Source organism: Pantherophis guttatus, chromosome 3, assembly GCF_059756535.1.
Source record: "Pantherophis guttatus breed Tessera chromosome 3, ASM5975653v1, whole genome shotgun sequence".
NCBI classification, from domain to species: domain Eukaryota; kingdom Metazoa; phylum Chordata; class Lepidosauria; order Squamata; family Colubridae; genus Pantherophis; species Pantherophis guttatus.
The window spans coordinates 165,533,844-165,556,069 of NC_142065.1; the positions used below are offsets into that span (position 1 = coordinate 165,533,844).

General features: G+C 36.3%; 2 protein-coding genes across 3 annotated transcripts in view; one reads left to right on the forward strand and one right to left on the reverse strand.

Annotated features, from left to right (window-relative positions):
• LPIN2 (lipin 2) overlaps nt 1-10,164 on the forward strand; it is a 43,138-nt gene extending 32,974 nt beyond the window's left edge. The window contains exons 17-20 of the mRNA XM_034429542.3: nt 212-364; nt 3,028-3,142; nt 4,959-5,062; nt 7,169-10,164. Of these exons, the coding sequence (XP_034285433.2) occupies nt 212-364; nt 3,028-3,142; nt 4,959-5,062; nt 7,169-7,313 (517 nt within the window). The 3' untranslated portion in view covers nt 7,314-10,164. The remainder of the gene's footprint in view (nt 1-211; nt 365-3,027; nt 3,143-4,958; nt 5,063-7,168) is intronic.
• Nucleotides 10,165-12,465: 2,301 nt separating this feature from the next.
• EMILIN2 (elastin microfibril interfacer 2) overlaps nt 12,466-22,226 on the reverse strand; it is a 33,733-nt gene continuing 23,972 nt past the window's right edge. The window contains exons 5-8 of one of the 2 annotated variants that reach the window (XM_034429545.3): nt 18,471-18,947; nt 17,031-17,066; nt 16,264-16,389; nt 12,466-14,233 (exon numbers count right to left, since the gene is read on the reverse strand). In XM_034429545.3, the coding sequence (XP_034285436.2) occupies nt 13,896-14,233; nt 16,264-16,389; nt 17,031-17,066; nt 18,471-18,947 (977 nt within the window). In that variant the 3' untranslated portion in view covers nt 12,466-13,895. Of the gene's footprint in view, nt 14,234-16,263; nt 16,393-17,030; nt 17,067-18,470; nt 18,948-22,226 lie in introns of both variants that reach the window. The other variant, XM_034429543.3, reaches the window with a different exon arrangement.

Sequence of the window (22,226 nt, forward strand, 5' to 3'; positions counted from 1 at the left end):
GACAATAAAGTTATTATTATATAAGTTATTCAAAGGTACCCATTTAATATAGTTAGCTAGTTTCTATTTTACTAGTTAAAGGATTCAAAAAAAGTTTACTTTAACTTTGCAACTGCACAATCATTACTAATCAAAGAAGGACTTTTCATTGTGTTCTGGTCTACTTCATCAGGCAAGATTGTCATATTATTAACCACCTTTTTTTTCCTAGGAATGGCTACAAGTTTCTGTATTGTTCTGCTCGTGCAATTGGAATGGCAGATATGACAAGAGGATACTTAGATTGGGTTAATGATAAAGGAACAATTTTACCCAAGGGCCCTTTGATGTTGTCACCTAGCAGCCTGTTTTCTGCCTTCCATAGGTATATAACCGAAACACATCTTATTTCTGATCGTTTAGTGTGTTGTGCAATACAACTTCAGAAACTGCAAGAATTGCTTTTGTCATTTATCCTGGTATGATCATAGTGGCATTATTTTAATAGTCATACTTTTAAGGTTTACAAGTAGTCCTTGACTTATTCATTCAGTGACTGTTTGAAATTACAACAGCACTGTATGAAGGGATTTACAATCTGTGCCTGAAGTTACAGCTATTGCAGCACCCCTGCTGTCACATGATCAAAAGTAAGGCGCATGATAGCCCTCCTGCATTTATGGCCATAGGAGTGCTGTGACTCTATACCATTTTGCCATCCTTCAGTGTAGCACGTCACTAATTGGCAGCAGTGCCAGGGATGGGCCTGAAGTAAAGATCTGGGGTCTTCAGCAGCCTCAGCCAGCTGCCACTGCCCCTCAGGCCTGGACTTCTGTTCCTGAGAAATGCCACCTCAAGCCCCATATCACTGGCCTTTTCAGCCTTGCACCTTTGTCCAAGCTGCAGGTTCCATATCTTTTCCAAGCTGTGCATCCCAAAGCTACCACAGATTACAATGCTGAAGGTCCAGTTTGCGATGACTCAGGCTTCCATGATTGGCTGAGCTTTGCACCATACTGCAGCCCCCCCTCAACTTACATGTGGCCAGGCCTCCCAGGGGTTCCCCCACCCCCCTGAGGTACCCAATATTCCTTATCTGGGACTTTGTCCACTTAACCTGCAAAATTGTTAGCAACTCCATATGGAAATGCCAGGATTGCAATTGTTGTGTAAAACAATCTCATATGTCACTTAATGATTGCTTCACTCAGCGATCAAGACCCAATTGTAAGTTAGGAACTACCTATATATCCATTCCTTTGCCTCACTTACTTAACAATTGATGACTTATTTATTTTTTTCAGCGATCACCATTTTCATTCCTTCCTGGGTCTTTTTTTTTTCATTTCATTTTCATTTTATTAAATTTGTATACCGCCCTACTCCCGAAGGACTCAGGGCGGTGAACAGGCACGAAATAAAACACATAAATACAAAAGTTAAGACATGATTAAAACCCAATTAAATAATTTTTGCCCGAGACAATTTAAAACTCCCAATAATTTAAAACAAATTAAAATTTGAGTTTTAAAATTTAAAAGAAGGGGAAAAAATTAGGCCAGGCCGGCCTGCTGGAATAGGAGTGTCTTCAAAGCACGGCGGAAAGTGCGCAGATCCGGGATCCTCCGTATCTCCGGGGGGAACTCGTTCTAGATAGTAGGTGCCCCCACAGAGAAGGCCCTCCCCCTAGGGGCCGCCAGTCGACATTGTTTGGCTGACGGCACCTGGAGGAGCCCCTCTCTATGAGAGCTTACCGGCCGGTGGGAGGCTGTTTGTGGTAGTAGGTGGTCCCGTAAGTAGCCAGGTCCTAAGCCATGGAGCGCTCTAAAGGTGGTAACCAAAACCTTGAAGCGCACCCGGAAGACCACCGGGAGCCAGTGCAGCTCACGCAGGAGAGGTGTCACACGGGAGCGCCATGTTGCTCCCATAACTCCCATATTGAATGGTTCAATAGCTTTTTCCGTATTATCTTATTTTGTTCCCATATTTATTTATTTTACTAACAAATATTTTTTTCATGAATTGCATTTATTTAGTTTAATCCATGATTTTTCCAAAACATGTGACTGATTCTTCCCTTATTACCATTCAAAGGAAAATAACATTCAGTCGGCTATCCGTGGTTTCTCAGATGACATCAGTTCATACTTTCTGATGTAATTTTAGCTCTTTCTTTTGTAATTCCATGATTCATCTTTTCTATTCTACAAGACCAAATCACCATTTGTCAGATCAATGACATCCTTTCTCTTTTCTCGTAATTTGTGAACCAAGCTACCTTCCTTCTAATTCATGCCAGTAGCTGACATAATAGAAACTTTGTAACTATTCATATATTATGGGTGTCAACCACAGATGTTCTGAGTTCCACTGGTTACCATGGTTTTAGTCTTTTGCATTATGATTAATCTTGACATGGATTAGATGTAGAATAGATTTCAAGACTTAATCCTCACTTTGCTACTTGTAGCATTTCCTTCTAATAACATTACCAGTCAATTTTAGCATATTTTAGACAGTATGCACAAACAAGAATCAAAGTTCAATTTTATGCTAAACATGCTTGTAAGTAGTCGCTCCAAGCTCACATCTCTAAACTAAAGAATATCTTGGCAAACCAGCATAAAATTATTTACATTCAACTAATTCAGAGGCATACTGAGTGTACATATTTATTAATTCATTTGTATGCCACTCTATTTCTTGAAGCTCTGAGCAGCTTATACCGGTAAATAATATAAACTTAAAAAAATCAAGAGCTAACAGTATCAACTTCAACTATTTTGAGGGATAACAATTCTACCAATATTTCCATTGTTTCTGTCTTACTTTAATGCTGCTGGCTATTTCATGTGAAAAACATGCCTGTTCATTTACCATCCTTTTAGGCTACATTAATTTTTTCCAAATTTTCAAAAATGTAAAGAGGTCCTAATATCACCAACAGAATATTTATAACTTATTTAAAATAAGGGAAATTGTTTCTACATTTCACAAGAAATTCTGACAGCAAATGGAAATAATCACATTTCATATTTCTCCTTGCAGGGAAGTTATTGAAAAAAAGCCAGAAAAATTCAAAATTGAATGTTTAAATGATATTAAGAACTTATTTGGTCCATGTGAACAGCCTTTTTATGCAGCTTTTGGGAACAGATCTAATGTAAGTTGCATCATCCTACAATGAATTTATCATTTGTTTCCTTTTTTTCTAAACTACATTATTGAAATGAAATTAGTGTTACAAGACAGGTGCCTACTATGGAAGGATGCATATAAATACCTAGCAAAATTGAGCAATTTCCATTCTGTATCCAGTGACTTTCCTCCATCCTACAAATAATAATATACAAGTAGTTCTCGCTTAACAGCCATTGTTTAGCAATTCTTTGAAATTACAGCAGTGTTGAAAAAAAGTGATTTATGACTTTCTTTGCACTTATGACTATCACCGCTTTCCATGGTCTTATGATCGTCATTTGAGACTTTCCCAGCCAGCTTCCAACAAACAAAGTGAATGGGAAAGCTAGCAGAAGGTCACAAGTCTCAGTCAGATGGGTCTATTTGTTTGAAGATTGCTTTCAGGGTGGCTGTTGCTAAGTGGAGCTTACTGTGATGTTTTGCTTAACAACTGCTTCACTTAGTGAGAGTTGCCGGTCACTATTAGACTTATTGAGTACTACCTGTGAAGTGAATTTGGTTTTAATTTTACCATTAAATTTAGATTCGATAGCAATGCATTGCATCAATTCCATATTTTTAGAACAGTCTTTTTAAAAGTACATGACAAACTCATATCCTGGATCCATTTCTTAAGACTTGGTAGTACAGCCTTGGTAGTACAGTGGTCTAAAGCACCCTGTTATTAAGACCAGCTGCCTGCAAGTACTGCAGGTTCGAATCTCGCCAGGCTCAAGGTTGACTCAGCCTTCCATCCTTTCTAAGGTAGGTAAATTGAGGACCCAGTTGTGGGGGCAATAAGCTGACTTTGTATAAAATATACAAAAGGGTGAAGGCTATTGCTTAGCGCATTGTAAGACGCCCTGAGTCTCCGGAGAAGGGTGGCATATAAATCAATTTAAAAAAAAAAAAGACAAGGAGCGTACGTATATTCTCAGTTATGTAAAATTACTCTTTGCTGTAAGTTAAGCTTAATAGAGCAAAAGGTTTTTCTAAACTGACAAATTCCATGCTTGAAAACATAACTCAATAGCACAGTGAGCTCCTTAAGTATAATATTTCCTTCCAAAAATGTATATATAGTAAGTTGAAACCAAAACAAGGCTCTAGATGGACAAAACCTAATCAAATGAGTTAAAGAATCTTTAGATATTTTAAATCTATAGTACTATATGGATTTTTTTCCCTGTTAAGTAAATTTTCCTTTTGTCATGCTTATTTTATTTCAATCATTATATCTAGTTTGTCTTCACTATATATGTCTTCACTATCTTTTTTCACTGTTGGTAATGTTATTTTACAAAATTAGTTAAGTCTACTCTATATTTGATTTTCCCTGCCTCATTAATTAATTAATTAATTAATTAATTAATTAAACAAACAAACAAAACTATATAGACACCCATCTATCAGAAGGTTCTTTTGATGGCAGATAAGAATAACATTTATAAATTATTGCAAATAAAAGTAAAATTTTCTAATCACATCCTTGTTTGGATTCAGGCCTTTAGCTGATGGTTGCTTTCCCAGTCAACTCATTTTTTCAAGGCTGAGCAATATATAATATGTTGTCAGAAGATTGGGGAAGATAGAAATGTTAAAAATATCTATCAGCAGTATTTTCTGAGATGGATTTAGGAAGCTTTAATTTAATTAGATAACTAACTTTTCTAAATTAATCAAATTTAGAACTATGTCAAAACTATTGTGAGTGCCTATGTGATTTAGTATAACATTGATAAATAATAAAATTGGCATCTCTATAGAGTGAAATACAATTAAGTTCTGTTTATCTGCAGGATGTCTATGCCTATATGCAAGTTGGAGTTCCAGCCTGCAGAATATTCACAGTTAACCCAAAGGGCGAACTTATCCAGGAACAAACAAAAGGAAACAAATCTTCGTAAGTATGGGATTTTTAAAATAGATTGGGAAAGATTACAATATTGTGTGAAATCATGGTTGTTATTAATTTAAAATGTGTAATTGTAAATTAACTAGTAGTCAAAGAACTGCATTTCTTTAATACAACACAAAAGGAATGATTAGAATTTTAATTTTGGAAAGTTACAAACAGACTAATTGTCCAGGTAGATTTTAAGTACGATTTTAGAATTAAATATTACAATTATTATCTCCTTCCCATGGGAAAATTATTTTGATTTTATTTTGGAAAAATAAGATGAGATTTTAAAAATCAGGCACTAAAGGGAATTAAAGATTACAATTAAAGGAGAAGAACTCTTAAATTTGACCTACAATTAAAGAGTGAATAAAATATTCTAACACTTAATATGTTGAAGGATATTTCCGAACAGTGGATCCAGAAGTTAATTTTAATAGTCTTTGTCTCTATTAACTAAGTTCACATTGCATAGTATAAATGTTCCAATTTGTATGACACTTCTAATGGTTCCTAAATTGGTTAATATTTCCTGGATTTCAAAATCCTAGCTTGGTGAAAATTAGGATATTGCCTACATGACTTTGAACTGAAAGAGATGCTTTCACCTGTGAGAGAAAAGTTCAGACCAAAGACAAATTAGATTTAACCCTCTCCCTTTTTAAGACCCCAGGAAAGAAGGATTTTTTTTTGCTTCTGATGGCTCTAGTGCCTGGTTTTTTCAGGGTTTTTATTCTCTCTGCCCACTACTTAGAATGTTGTTTTCCCTTTAACTCATGTCAAAACATTTTCAGATGTTTTCTCTAAATTCACTAGTACCTGTTTGTATATATCTACCTCATGGAGCATTGGGGAACCTACCTTGAGCTGTAGAATTATGAGAATTTGCAACTTTGAATTTGTCATGCTGTGTTCATTTTGTGAAACGTGTCTTCACATATGTGCAAACAGACAATAAAATTCAACATTTGTTAATCTCATTTTATTATGCCTGGTAAGAGTTGTAAAAAAGCCAGAAAATGTAGGGTTGATGATGATAGAAGAATATTATAAATTGAAATCAAAAATATTTTGCCTGGGATTAATAATTAGACAAACAACTAGAGAATATTAGAGAATATTATTTTATATGAGTACTGCTGTAAAACCATTACATGCACAAAAATGGAATGACTCTGAAATATAGGCAGTCTTCGACTTATAACTAATTTGCCCATCAAGATTCTGAATCATGACAGTCATAAAACAGGTTGGTCTGTGACCTATTTTGTGCTGGTTAAGTGAATGTTATGGTTGATAAAGCAAACCACTGGTTTGCTATGGGCATGGTTTTGCCAAAAACTGGAAATAATTGCTGGTTTTTATCAAAACCATTGTAAAATGTGGTCACATGGTCATGTGATGCTGCAGATAGTGGCTCTGTTACTGAGTACCTGAAGTTTGGTCATATGTCTGCAGGAGGGGGTCAGACTATCAGAACTTTGAATCCACATCATAAGTATCCCCAAGGTAAGCCTGTTGGAACTTTGAACAGTCGCTAAATGACTAGTCATAAGTTGAGGACTAGTTGTACCTACAGTGGAGGAATGGTTGGCGAAGATAATGGAACTAGCAGAGAAGGCAAAAGAAACTTGCTTAGAGAAAATCAACTACTATTTTTATTAGCAAATGGCTAATATGGGCTTTTTGCTGACAAAAAGAAAAAAACGAATTTGTGATTTTTGGATTTGATGATTAGAAAGAGTAGATTATGGAAAGAAGGAAATTATGAATGCATTTATATCTTCTGTTAAGAAGATTGCAAGCAGTCCTTCGTAACTTTTTCTTTTTTTCTTTTCTTTTTTATATGTATTTCTTTCCTTACTGTTCTCTTTTCTTTGCTCTTTTTTCTTTTTCTGAGTTTTGTATGTTTTTACAATTGTAATTAAAATCTTAAAAAATATATTTATGAATTTAGCTTTTGTTAAGACTTGAATGTCACTGTTATCCTTTGCATAAGTACAATTAAACTTAGTGGTCCATGCTTCTTTAGAGTAAGTATATGTAATATTGGGCTATAAAATAAGGATAATGCATTAATGTTTTTCTAATTTATTTTGTATACAGGTATTACAGATTAAATGAACTTGTGGAACATTTGTTTCCACTAATTAATAAAGAACAGAGTTCCGCTTTTGTGTGCCCAGAATTCAGTTCTTTTTGCTACTGGAGAAAACTGCTTCCTGAAGTGAATATGGAAGATTTAATTTAAATAGCATTACTTACACACAGAGCTTCTTTCTGGAGAGGTCACTATACTGTTTTGGTACCATATGTCTTATTAAATGCAGAAAGAGCCATTTGTTGATACAAACTAATGAAATGCAAAACTATTTCCTTTGTTCTTTACTCAAGCCTGCTGTTTTTTTTAAAGATACTGGAAAAATAATCTTCTGAAATAGCAAATTTTCAAATGAAGGAAAATGGATGAATTTAGCTTTTCATCTTCAATTGTACAGTATATGAAATACAAAAAAAATGTGGAACTTCTGGATGGTAATCAAAATAGCATTTAAGGTGTTTCTGAGAACATCATGCAGTTTTCTTATGTGTGTCTTAAGAATGTAGTGGTTAATGGGTAAATCTAGAAAAATGAAATCGAAGTAAAAATGCTATTTTTAATTATGCATTTATGCAGGTTTGCCTTTAGCAGTCTGTTTAAATCCTACACAATATGATAGACCTGCCTGAGCTTTTTACTTGCAGCACTTTTTTTCTTTGGTAAGCTACTACATAAAATTGAAAGTCCACAGAATGATAAGAACTTCTTTGCTGCAAAATCGGGGATTGTTGCCATTTCCTAATTACATTTAGTTTATGTATGATGGAAAAGTTACTAGGCAACATATATAGAAAATATTCAGGGATAAACTTGTTTTCTAAGTAAAAAACAATGCATATAGCCAATTTTTAAAACTGGGACAACTGTTTTGCTTTTCAGGACCTCTGCATCAGGGTTTATCAATTTGATAAAAAAGGTGCAGGTCAGTGAATTATTTTGAAACAGCTATAAATGTCAGTTCTGATTAAATATTTTGTATTAGCTGCCCAGTAACTCTAAAAAAATAACTAAAGTTCTGGATTAAGTAGCAGTTGTCTTACATTCTCATTTGTTTTCCACTGCTGCACATATCTGTTAATGGAAATGTCTATAGATAATGCAGCAGATTTAGCAGTTTTTACCCTTATGTCCTAGCAAAATAATTTTAGATTATTTTAAATTTTATCTCAGATTTTAAGAATGGATAGGCATAAATGCAGGCAACACTTGTGAATGGGTTTTTTTTTCCTGGACACTGAAACATGTGTAAATATATCAGAAGATCAGGTCAGTTATTGATTTGAGTTCATGTTACAGTAGTGTTTAGAAACAGTGTTTCACAGTGTTAGGAAGAATGGCCTATTTTCTATTGAATTTGTATAGAAAATATATCTGAGAAAATTTAGAAACTTCAAGGTCTGGCATTTTTTACACTATTTTAAGTGTACAGATTCTTAACACCAATGAAATAAACAGTATTTGGGCTGCAGTGTTGTACATTTGAAACAAATCTACATCTCGACCAATATTCTCTGTACGCTCAAAGTATACAATTCTGATTAGTCACTGCCAATTGTACTGTATCAAATTCATTAATGTATTATGTAATTGTGTTCATATTTGATAAAGCACTTTCTTAGATTCAAATTTAGCAAAACAAAAAGAAAAAATTCTATTAGCATCCTCAAAAGTTGTGATAATATTTGTTCTATACTGCAGTGCTATTTAGTTTGCATTTTAGTAATGGTTTATAAGTTTATTTTGATAAAGTGAATCTCTTAACAACACGATGAAGTCATCTGGAGTTAATTTTTCTGTGATAAAGTGGTTGGAATGGAGGATGTTGAGAATTTCCAAATTGCTTTTCAAGGAAGAATTCCATTACACACTTACATGCACTCAGAATTCTATTCTTTGTTAAATTTAAAAAGTGCTTGAGTCATCCTGATCCAAATATTACTTTTCATTGCAACAAATATACAAATCTTAACATGGTGATTGTTTATTATCTATTTAAATCTTTCTGGGTAATGTTATTGGATAATTACATATTAAGTTTGAATTTTGCTTCAGTAACTGTAGAGCTGGCCAGTGATGAACCTTGTCTCAGTATTCACTTTCTGATAGAGCGCATCTTTAATCTATTTCCTGGTAGCAAATACTGATGAGTTGGGAAACAATGCTTGTACTATTTCTGTTTTGGATAAGTACATGTAATCTAATTCTTTCTGTGAAAGAAATGGACATTTATGTTTATTTACTATGTCAGTCTGTTTTTTCAAGTGTAGTTACTTTTACTTTAGAAATATAATGAATTGCTGTACCAGTTAAATTATTTAATTGGAATAAAATATTGCAATCTAAATGAGCTGAAAATCTTGATCTGAATCTCTGCAGATTTTTAAAAGAACATAAAACAGAACCCAAAATGTTGGTGTTTTGTATTGCCAGATAAAGCTCAGATTTCTTATTTCTTTCTGTTTGAGCGGTCCGGAAGACAATGTATTTTAGTAAAAAATGAACAGATATGCTTTCTTTTTTTTTTTTTAATGTTACTGTTAATACATTGGTTGAAAAAATATATCTTCATTTGGAAAATTAATATTTCACTAAATTTCATGACTCAGAATTGGATAACTCTAAATGTATTCAATTAGTATGATGTATCATATATAGACTATTAGAATGTGTAAAGTATTGCTAAGAGGTCTTAAAATAATGCCAAATACAATAAAAATACATGAAAACATGTCTTTTCTGACCTTGCAATTAATAAAGTTGGCTTCATTAACCAGCAAAATTTTGAAACTTTTTAAAAACAAGCTCTACACTTGAACAGTTCAGATTGCGAGAAAGAAGAAAACTCTTGAGAACATTGTTAACTGGTTGGATTTTTTCTTTGATATAACTTTTACTTATTAATCAATAAACATTCCAGAACAGTGATTTTTGGTACAAACTGGATGTATTAGGGAAAATGTCATGTCATATATTGTTTAATAAAGTTTATAGTAAAATTGCACCTAAGCGTCTTACTGTTTCCATAGAAATGTTTATAGCATAATAAATATAAATATTATGAGAATTAAAATTCAATTCTAAATGCAGGAGGAGGAACTCTATAGTACCATGTACAATATTTTGGACAGGACAAGAGAATGAAAAATGAGTGTCTTAAAACCCAATTTGATGTTAATTTTGTTCTGCTGAAGAACCAAATAAAAACAATACAGCTATTGCCATTGTATAAAAATAGTTCACATTCTAGTGGTTGCATTTGTGGCTGGGTGCCGTATTCTATAGCCTATGCAGTTGTTTGGCAGTTGTAGTATTTGTCAGTGTGCAATGGAAATAGAAACATTGGAATCTCAGGATAAATTAAAGTAATAATTTAATCCTTTGACAGAAAAACTACTGGAGGAAGGCGGGTGGGGAAGTACTGAGGAGAATCCAAACAGTATGGTGCATACTCAGGATACAAAATACTGAATTGATATCCAAAAAGAATATAAGGGCTAGAAATTGGAAGAAAAATAGTCCACTATTTCTACTGTTCTCCCACTTGGAATGCTTTATTGCATATGCAATAAATATTTAGAATGTTTTTGGCTAACCAACAAATGAGTCCAACAAGGATCAGTAAGAATTCAGCTATTATATGCAAATGTTTGAAAACTATGATGAAAACAGTATAAAGTGATTTGCTGTTGACATTTCCTAGAAATATGGAATATAAACTGCATAAATCCCCTAGAATATGAAAAACTCAAAGATGAAGCCAGTTATTGGAGAAAAAAGGTGAGCGACTGGACTGGACAAAGTTGGATGATGAAAAGGAGATGGGAACTATTTCTTAATTAAAGTATACTGTCTAATCAGCAGCAAATTTCCAGTTGAAAATACACACTTGATACCATTAAATACTTAAACATTGTTCTACTTTTCAATACACTCATTGTAAATAAGAACTGAACAACCGTATGCAAAAAATAAAGACAAGTTACAAATGGATACAGACACATTTTGCTGAAATAGCTTATAAAATTTGAAAAAATGGAAAACCAAATTTGAAACTGACATATTGTACGTGGTGATTAACAATATATCAGGCATGAAAGACCAGGTCCACACATGAAGGTTCAATTAAACTGATTCAGTGCAAAAAGCCAGTACACAGGAATCTTGTCAACTAAGGGTTGACACCTGTTTAGCTAGATATGGGTCAACAGCATTGGGGGGGGGGTGTGGACTTTTTCTTGTGGCTATGTAGAATTTCTAGGCTGATCGCCCTTTTCACTCCGCCACAGGTTCTGCCATCCCTTCTACAGGATGTTTATAGGCCCTTCTATTGAAAACAATGATAAATTAGCAGCCTGGACAAACAATATACTTTTCAGTTTTTTTCAACTAGTCCTAAAATGCTTGAAATATAATATTGTTTCTAGATGTTAGAAGTAATTCCCAGAAGAGGGTTTTTCTAATTCTAAAAGCTGCTTATTGCTTTCAAATGTTAAAGTAGCTGTTCACAATGTTTAATTGTAATACAAATATTTCTGAAATGTATAGCACTGTGGCCCTCTTCGGCCCTTATGATTGTCTGACAGCATTGTGTTATTTTTCAATAAATCTGAATTGATTATTTTTTTAGAAATTAAAATTACCAGCTTTGCATTCAAGTAGATCCAGGTGAAATGGTAAAACAGAAAGCAATAAACTTATTATGGGATGGTGATAATTTTGCTTCACTTGAGTGAACTGCAAACAATGAACACTTTCGTACATGTTTTCATAAAATTCTGAAGAAAATAATGCTTCTAGTTTGAGGATAGAAAACATTTTTCTACATATGTATCAGTTTAAAAATGAGCTCATCTTTCAGGAGGAAGTTTGCTTTATGTTGCTTAGAAACAACTCTTCAGGGATGGCTCATGGAACAATGAAAGATAACTATTTCTGAGAGCTCAAGAGAGAAGATTAATGAGAAATACTTAATAAATCTAGCTCTTAGCATCATTTGTAATTTACAAAGTAGAAGAAGAAAAATGTTATTTTCTTGCAGGCGGCTATTACCATAGTCTGCTCTAAAAGTAATTCATATGAATGAATAATAGAGTTTTGTGTTCTCTAGTAAATTATTAAAACATTAAATAAAGTCCTGGAAAAAAAATTATTATAATAATTGTAGAAGCTGGTGCAAATATTGGATATGTGTTTTTTAAATAATGGATTCAGATAATGTAGAATTGGTAGAAAACTGACAGAAGGAAATAATTTTGAAAAAATTAAAATAATTCTGTAAAAAATAACAGCATTATAGTGATGATAAAGCTATGAATTAATTTTATTCTTTCTTGTGTTACACTAGATATAGGCAATAAACATGTTGGATTCAAAATTATGTTTTTTATTTAATGTTGTGTGTTAAATAAGGCACAATTGACCAGAGTCAGACAAGCTACTAAGCCATATGCCATGACTTATAATGGTGATTTTCACATTACAAAGCTATAAACTATAATTTGCAAATTGAATGACTTACGCAGTCATGCATGCCAACTTCTCAATTTTAGCCTCGCATGAGGGACAATAAGACTCATTACATAGTTGTTGCAATGATCTCAATAGCTAACTCAAGAGTAGAAAAATGGGTGTAAGCTGAATTTTAAAAGCCATCTGGAAGTATTCTGTTCACTTTCTGACAAAATACATTAAAAAAGAGATAAGAGGTAGAAAAAAAGACAGCCTTGTGCAGTTCTAGCTCTTACAGTGTTCAGCATTGGGCGATGGACCATGACAAATTACCCAAGATGAAGTGTTGTCCTTGGAACAGAAATGAAGTTCCCATCCTTGAATGAGATAAGCAGCCTTCAAGCAACAGAATGCTCATAAATTTTAATATGCAAATGATCAAACCTTCATGAGAGTTCAGGTGCATACATAAAGATTTCATGAAATGTGGCTATCACTCAAAATCTCAACCACTTTTAATTTTAGAACACAGTGATGGGTGCCCCTTCACTAGATTTTCAGATTTTGTGAGATAATCAAGTGCCATGAAATCTGGGAATGAAGTACCTTTTAAATCACATGCAAAGTATCCCTGTGATCAATATTACTAGTGTGAACTCCCAATAGCTAAAGGAAGCTAATAAAAAGAATGAATGAGTTGATTGAGACAATTAAAAGATATCAAACATATTGTTTCATAAGAATAGTGTATATAGAAATCTGAATAAAGTCCCATCATATTATCATCATAGCTCTCTCAGATATTCGCAAATGTTGCAAAACATGTATTTTGAACATTTTATAATGCAATAATAGCTTGTCTTGGTATGCATATTTCTTTTCTTACATTCAATTGTGTCCAGTTCTCAGAGACTGTCTGGACAAGTCCCTGTAGTTTTCTTGGCAAGATTTTTCAGAAGTGGTTTGCTATTTCCTCCTTCCTAGGATTGAGAGAAAGTGACTGGCCCAAGGTCATCCAGCTGGCTTTGTGTCTAAGGTAGGACTAGAACTCATGGTCTCCTGGTTTCTAGCCGGATGCCTTAATTACTGCACCAAATTGGGTCTATACATAAATAACCATACTCTATAAATAAAAGGCAAATAGGAGAAGAATCATAGATAAGGGCAGCACTTAAGCCAAATTATTGAAATGGAGAAAAATGGAAAAAGCAACATTAATGTTTCTCAATTCGTTATTTCTTCAGGTTGAATTTCTAGATATTTAATTCAGGCTCTATTTTCTGCTCAGGTCTGAGAAATGTCAGGGTATAGAAATACTCCGCTGAATGTAGAATACATTTCATCAGAGTCTGTATAGGCTAGCTTGCCCCCAGTAACTACAATGCCTACTTCTGCACCTGTTTTAAGATGGAGAATAAGTTGAAAAGCCCCAGTTCCACCACAAATCCGTTTCCCTGATCTTGGCTTGCGATATTCAGGTAAGTCTTTCTTATAGCCAGCTGTGTGAAGCTGAGTAACACTTGAATTGGAGACCGACAGCATTGCTTCAATATATTCACCTCTCTCAGGAACTAGAACAGCTGTGATTAGGTAACGACCTTCATAGGGAGATGTAAAGAAACCTGCAAAAAAAGATGTATCAGTAAATAACACACCCCTCTAATTCTTACAGCAGGACAAATGCATATTTATTGGAGTTTTTTTCCAGATGAAGATATGAAACATTAGAGTTTTACTGTGAATTTTCCTATTTTATTAGAACTAGTAAAGCATAGTTCATCACGTAATAGTTAGGTTTGTTTTTTTTTTAAATTAAATTTATATGGCTGCCCTCTCACAGAAATGACTCTGGGCAGCATGCAACAGTCCAATAAAACAGTATATATAACACAATCATTGCTTAAAACATATTATTATTATTAAAACAGCATTAAAAGCTCTAAAAGCAGAACTAAGAATAACAAAATAATAAGATGGAGGGATGTTAAAAATGATGAGCCATGTCACAAGATCATCCATCCCCTGGTGTCCACACGCCTGCTGACATAATCAGGTCTTGAGAGACCTTCAAAGGGATAGTGAGGCTGACCTCAACTTTGAGGTGAAAAGATTCCATGATGCAGGCACCAAAAAATCCCTCTTGCCTAGAGCTCACCAAATGTAACTCCTTAGATGACAGAATCTGTTGGATCCGACGGGATGGGCAGATAAAATTGGGAAGAAGTGGTCTCTCAAAAACGGATATTTAGATCTTTAAAATACCAGACCCAGACACAAACTGGTAACCAATGCAGCTTGCACAGCAGAGGTACAACATGCAGTCTACCAGAAACTCACATAACTGCTCACACCAGCTGCCCACTTTACAGCCCCATGTATAACACATTGCAACTGTCAAACTGAGAGTCGACGTGGCATGAATGATTGTGAGTAGGGCCCCTTAATCCAGGAATATATATGCTTGATGTACAATACAAAATTGTGCAAAGGCCCTTTTAACCATGATTGCCATCTGTTTGTTGAGCAGGAATTGTGAGTCCAGAAGCTCTCCTGATTGCACACAGGGTATATTTGGGGCAACGTGATTCCATCCAGCACCAGATATGATCTAGTCCTAAAACCAGACTGCCCCCCAACCAAAGCCATTCAGTCTTGCCAGGATTCAGTTAAAGCCCGTTATTCACTATCCAGATTCTGACAGGTCTCACATACAGTGTCCAGCAGAGCACTTTCAACTTTCTGAAAGTTGAAAAATATTGTGCACTGATGATGTTACCTAGTCTGGCAAGAAAACAACCAAGCTCAGAGAGCACCAAGGACCCTTCCTTAGCGATGCAGGGTGGAAAAAGATCACCCACATACTAAACGGAATCACAAGTCCTGAATACTTCAGAACTGGTCATTCTGGCTACTCCAGAATTTAAAATTATAACCTTGAACTTAATTTACAGGATTTATAGGCTCTAAATTAATTTGGTTTTTCTATGCTTTGAACCCAGAAGAATTTAGGCCAATGAAACAATACCATATGTATCAATCTGATGAGGCAAAAATAAATCTCCATACTGCACTGCTTCTCATACTTAATTCAAATGAATTGGTTTAAATCAAGCTATTTTTGCATTACTTGTGTTATACTATATAAACTGCAGATAGAAATAGAAAATATACAGTTTGAAGAAACTGAAGCAGTTGAAAGTCTGTACAATAACTGATTGCATTCTAATAGCACAAATAAAATGAGAACAGAAAACGCAGAAAGCTATCTCCCCGCCCCCCCCCCCAGGAAATATTTTTGCAAACCTGTCCAAGTCTGCTACTGATCTTTTCTGTGAAGTAAAGTTATTTCAACTTATGGAATAGCTACATCACCCTACCCTTCAATCTGTAGCAGCCATTGTAAAAAACTGTGGTCAGAACAGATAATGAGATGGTTTTCAGAGTCAACTGACAAGGAAACCAAGTCAGATTCAGGCAGCAACAAGACTGCCTTGTTACTTTCTATTTTGAGCAACGTTCAGAAAGTTGGGAAAATATAAAGTATCAGAAAATGTGAATCTTTAATCTTTAATCTGAATAATTGAAGTCTGCTGTTGTAATTTATTAACATTCTCAAGCAAGTTCCAAGTGATAGGCCCACCTTGTCCCTTACCTGTGTTAGGATTATAATAATTTCCATCGTTTACAAGGACTTTGTTAAAACGTATCACACCCACATCTTCAGGGAAAGGCTTCTTTGTGAGACCAGCAGAGAAAGACACCAAAGAAGTAAAAGCTCCTACTAAATTGGAGAAAAAAATATAATTTAAATGTGTTTAAGAAAAATATTAATACCATTCAAACAGTGCTGAATTTGTCTTATACCTATTTTTTCTCCTTAAATTAGAAAGTCCATATCTATATGAAACTTCGGCTATTACTCGAGTACTCTCAAGATCTTGGTTTTATGTTTCTCTGCCTTTTAAAAATCCTATTTGCCATTTTTTGCATGCTTAAACTCTCATTCACCATTTTATCTGTGTGCAAAATGTATGACATGCACATTTTACCTATACAAAAAATCACATTTCATTTTTTTTTAATTCATTATCTCCTAAGCCGCTGTGCCAATATATCCATTTTCAGCATTACTCACTGAACTACAGGATGAAAAAGAAAATTGTAAACTTTCTTGTAAACAAAATTGTAAACAAAAAGAAAGATAGGTATTCATTTTTCTCTCCACTTGCCTCCATTATCCTTAAATACGATATGAGATCATTTCATATTTTGAAATTATGTTAAGAGATGTATTTTCTGAACAAGTTTTCTCCAGATAAGAGTTTTAGAAATAGTATTTAGGGTATAAATTGTTTCAAAATATCAGCAAGTATAATGTGGAAATTAGCTTTAAGAAATTAAAAGAAGCAATAGCATTACCTTGTGGAGGTGGAGTTTTGGGTGGGTTTGGATAACCTATAAGAACATATATGGAAAAAATATTTTAAAAACAATTATTCTCATCTCTTTGCCCTTTTTTATTAGTGCAGACTTCAAATAATTTTAGGGAGTGGTCTTTTCAAACTCAGTGATTTGAGAACTGCTATCTGAAATGAAGAATTTGGATAGTGATGAAAAGAACTTTCCCTTTTGATCTAGAGCAGAGGTGTCCAATCTTGACAACTTTAAGACCTGTGGACTTCAACTCCCAGAATTTTCAACCCAGCTATTAAAGTTGCTAAGGTTGGATATCCTTGCTTCAAAGTGATTTCTCAGAGAAGACTTGGGTGGGAGAAGAGCAAGAAAAGTTCTATTGTTTCTCAGCAAAACAACAATTAAGGATATAGTTAGCAGCTACTATCTTTTCGCCTCCCACTATAATTCCAAGAGAAACGCATGCTGAACTGTTGGAGAAATTTCCAAGGAGAGGTTGATTTCTGAGTACTGAATTTCAAGTCTGGTCATTTTGTTAAGGAATTTGGATAATAATATTTGATACTCTGTGAAAGCTAGTTAAATTTAGCATTAAACCCTCCAAAAAAGTCATTTATGCAATTGATTCCTTTCTGGTTTCAGCAATGGAAAAATAAATAAATTACAATACATTAATATAATAATTAGAGAACCATATTTATCCTGAACTAGCAGCAGTTAATAGCAGATTGTGCTGAAATCACGCAGCACTTCTCCTTCATACTGTTAACCCCAAGTAACCATCCCTTTTGAAGTACAGGAAGAATTAACTCCCTTCTTAATGGATTTAGACAAGCTTCAAAGTGGTATTTCAAAAATGTTAGTAATGTTCAGTCCCACTTTCTTTATATTCCATTTGTATCTATTATCCATTCCAATAAGGGACTACAGTGACAATCTTCTCTGATAGTGAACTTAGCAGTTAAAGTTTACAGAACTGGGCTCCCAAATGATTACTGGAAAACTAAAAGGAGGATAGAAATGCCCTTAAGGATCTTGAGATTTTCATATATATTCAAAGACAAATTCTTTAAAATAATAAGGTAAATTTCTCCAAAATATCATAATGAGGACTGGGCTATGGAATGTTAAAAATAATTTGATATATAGCAAAAGAAAAAAGAATGCAAAGTGAGCTGGCTGAAAACCTGAGTAAAAGCACTTATACTGGGAAGCTTAGTCATATTACACACACACACACTTCAAATCAAAAGTAAGTATGGCTTCCCATTTAACATCTTTTTTTATGATGATATGATCCATATTTGCCTATGCCTAATCAATACTGCTGACATGCAATGCAATTTTTTTTCATATAGTATCTGAACACCAAATTACAATGAGTATTAACTTGATTTCATCAGTGATTTGAAAGAAGTGCACAGTTAAAAATGCTGATTTCCTCACCTGGTGCCCCTGCGTATCCTTCAGATATAAGCATGTTATTCTGGCCGTCCTGCCCATTTATTCTTTTTGGCAGTCCTTTTCTTGATCTTAGAAGAGTACCAGGAGGGCCTGCCTGTCCAGCCTCCATCAATAACCCACCTGATCCAGGCAAAGAAGAGAACCCTGGTTTTGATGGCTGCATTGGGATTCTGGAATCTGATGACTGAAGCGGTATTCCTTGCAATGGGGGCTGTATAATTATTTGTGGACGTGATGGCTGCAGAGGTATTCTTAATTCTGGAATTTGTACTGATATTTGGGGTTTTGATGGTTGCAGATATACCTCTGTTTGTGACTGTACAGGAATCCTTGGTTGTGATGGCACTGGAAATTTGCCTGGCTGAGATGACTGTAATGGTTTTGTTGGATCTGAATGTGTCTGAGGAATTTCTCCTTGCTGTTCCTTTGCTAACAGCACGGATGGTTTTTCATCTAAAGCTATATAGAGAATAGAAAATTCTCCAGTTAAATACAATAATATATCAGAATTAACATATTTATGACATCTGTAACATTAAAATTATAACACCAAAGTGCAAGCCTGATGATCATATGCTTCTGTTTTATAAAGAAAGGATCATATCTAGCAACCAATGAACCACAGTTATTAATCAAGATACCTAGAATTTTTTCAAAAGAGAAACCGGATACAAGTACCATATTTTTTGGACTATAAGAAGCACCTTCCCCCCCCGCCCCCAGCCCCAGAGCGCCAACCAGCTGCTTTGCTAGTGCCGTTCAGGTTGCTGCCTCAAGCAATCTTCCCGTGCAAACAGCACGAGGTGAGGAGGGGGAGGTGAAGGGGGGAACATGCCCCACACCCACCTGCCATCCACACAGAAATGGGGCACTTTTCTTTTCTTTGGGCAGAAAGTGGCCATGGCTTGCAACAAGCAGGTTTTCTGGTCTTGGGAATGCTGAGTTAAGGAATGAAGCTCAGGTGGGGGGAAAGAGGACAGTGGCCAGATCCCCTTTGGCCATCCTCGCAGGCACCGGATTGAGGCGGTGGGGGCCAGGGGAGCAGGGATGCTTCCTCCTCTTCCTCCTTCCCTTCTCTGGCTTTTGCTCATCGGGGATCGTCCGGCTAAGTCGGACGCTGGAGCAACCACCCTGGGAACTCTGGCATCTTGGCATTGTCATCAGCATCATCGTTGTGGCTGCCTTCTCCCCTCCCACCCCTTTCTGCCACCAGAGCATTTAACCTGGCTGGTTGGCTTGTTGGAGCAGCCCCCTTGCTACCCTCCTCCCCCTAAGCCGTTCCATTTATCAAGTCCCATCCTGGAGGGTTGAGGCCATTTTAGAATCCGACCCCCCCACACACACACAAAGTTTGCCGAGGGCGAGGTTGGGTTGTGGATGTGGATAGTGGGCAGCAGGCAGAAGGGGAAGGTGACCCCCTCCCCGCTCCTCTTCCCCCTCCGCAGGGCTTTTGGCATCCACAGGGGCTGATTGCCACCCAGCCACGGAGGGCTTTTTTCAGTGCGGGGAAGCGTTGGGACGTCTCCGCGCCCTCCCATTGTATGGAGGTGGGTGAGTGGGTGAGGAAGTGAGGCGGGAGCCCTCAGTGCTGTCTTCCAGTCAAGGGAGGGAGGGAGGCTGCTTACAAAATCCGCTCATTGAGACTGCAGGCTTCCCCCCCACCCCCACCCCCATGGCCAGCCGGGCTCCCTCATGGGGCTTGCGAGGGGCTCCTGGTTGCAGCTCGTCTTTTCTGGAATGGCCACCCCCATCGGAGACCCATTTCTCCCCCGAGCCGAGCCCAATTGGTGGCAGGGTGGGTGGGAGAAGCCGCAGTGAAGAGGTCAGGGCGGGTAGAGCCACTTTTCATGCAGGGCCGGAGGGTGCAGGCATTGGGGGGCTCGCTGGGCCAGAGCTCCAGCACCAGTCCCCCTCCCCCCAGTCCAAGGTCAACAGGGCTAGGGCTGGCAAGTTTTTTTGCAACCACTCTTTGCGGCTGCCACTAAGAGAAGGGGTGCATGAGCTAGGGTTTGCGGGAGCGGCCTCTGTGAGGCTGTTCTGCGTGGATGGCAGGGGCACATAGGGCATGTTCCCCCTCCCTTTCCCCCCTCTGGCCTCGCCTCCTCACGTTCTGTTGTTTGCGCGGCAGCTGCACATGCATCTAAGTATTAGAGGGCTTATTTTCACGGGCATATTTTAGCGCATGAACCCAAAAGCCCAATCGGGCTTATCATCGGGACATGTCTTAGTTTCAGGGAAACACGGTAGGTGCATCTTATACACCGAATGTAGCCCCGCCCACCCACTGACCCCCACCCTTTGGACTCTGCCTCCCAGCAATTTACCTCCTTGCAGCAAGCAGAAACATTCCATTTCAGCTTCAGCACAGCCTAATTAGCACAAGTTGATTGTCCCTTGGATTGGCCTCCCAACTTTCAGCTGTTTTGCGTGCCTCTGCTGCTTGCTGCAAGGAGGTAAATTGCTGGGATCAGATTTTTTTTTCTTGTGCTAATCAAGTTATTCTGAAAACGAAAATGAAAGTTAAGCAGGCTATTTGCTGTTTGCTGCAACGAGACAAAATTGCTGGGAGGTAGAGGCAGAGACAGATTTTTTTTTCTTGTTTTCCTCACGAAAAAAGGTAGGTGCGTCTTATAGTCCGGAGCATCTTATACTCCAAAAAATACAGTAGTCCTCGGCTTATGATGACAACTGGGGCCAGAATTTATGTCACTAAGTGATACAGTTGTAAAGCATGATGTAGAGTAGAGTAGAGTAGAGTAGAGTAGAGTAGAGTAGAGTAGAATAGAATAGAATAGAATAGAATAGAATAGAATAGAATAGAATAGAATAGAATTCTTTATTGGCCAAGTGTGATTGGACACACAAGGAATTTATCTTTGGTGCATATGTTCTCAGTGTATGAACATACCAATAGCAATTCTGGCAGTCTCATAAACCCAGGACCATGTTCATCTTTATGCAAGGACATTTCATGACCATGATGTGGTAAAAGGCAGGAATCTCACGCAAACAGTCTGGTGGGTGAGAATTAAGGGCAGATGTCAAGGAATATGAGTGGGCAGATGGATGCCAAGGACAGATGCTAGTGAGTGGGTAGATGAGTGGTGAATGGGTGCATGGTAGGAGTGCAGGTATAGGACATCTGTCAATCACAAGATCATCCCTGTGCTTTAAAGCTGGTGCACATTTTCACTTGCAACAAACCAAGTTAACATTGCACTATATAGAAATAAAATAATAAATGGAGGTCACATGATTTTTCACTTAACTATGTCACTTTGTTTAATGACTGAAGAAGAAGTAAGGTTGCAAGTTCAGTTGTGGTCTTATGAATTGTTGTGCTGAGCAAGGACTATTTATACGCTGTCCACATGCTGACAGAAAAGTATCTTTAGCAGAATGGTTCCTGAACTAGTCTTACAATTATCCATCAAATCTTCTCTGAGGACTGGAAGAACCTTCCTAAATAGTATTTACGTAAAGACCAAAAGTTAAGAAAGGGTATGTATGAGCAGGGTATTGGATCAGGATGACAAAAATATGTATTACCACTAGATGGCAGAAATGAGTTAGTTTTCTGTATCTCTTTGCTGTCATCTATTGATCATCCAAAGCCCAAATCTTGTAATTCTACCAAGAATGAAGATATATTAATTATTAAGGCAACATATAGTTATACATTATTTCCTCTTTAAATTACTCTTTGTCATGCCTCCATTTAAATGATTTTTTAAAGGA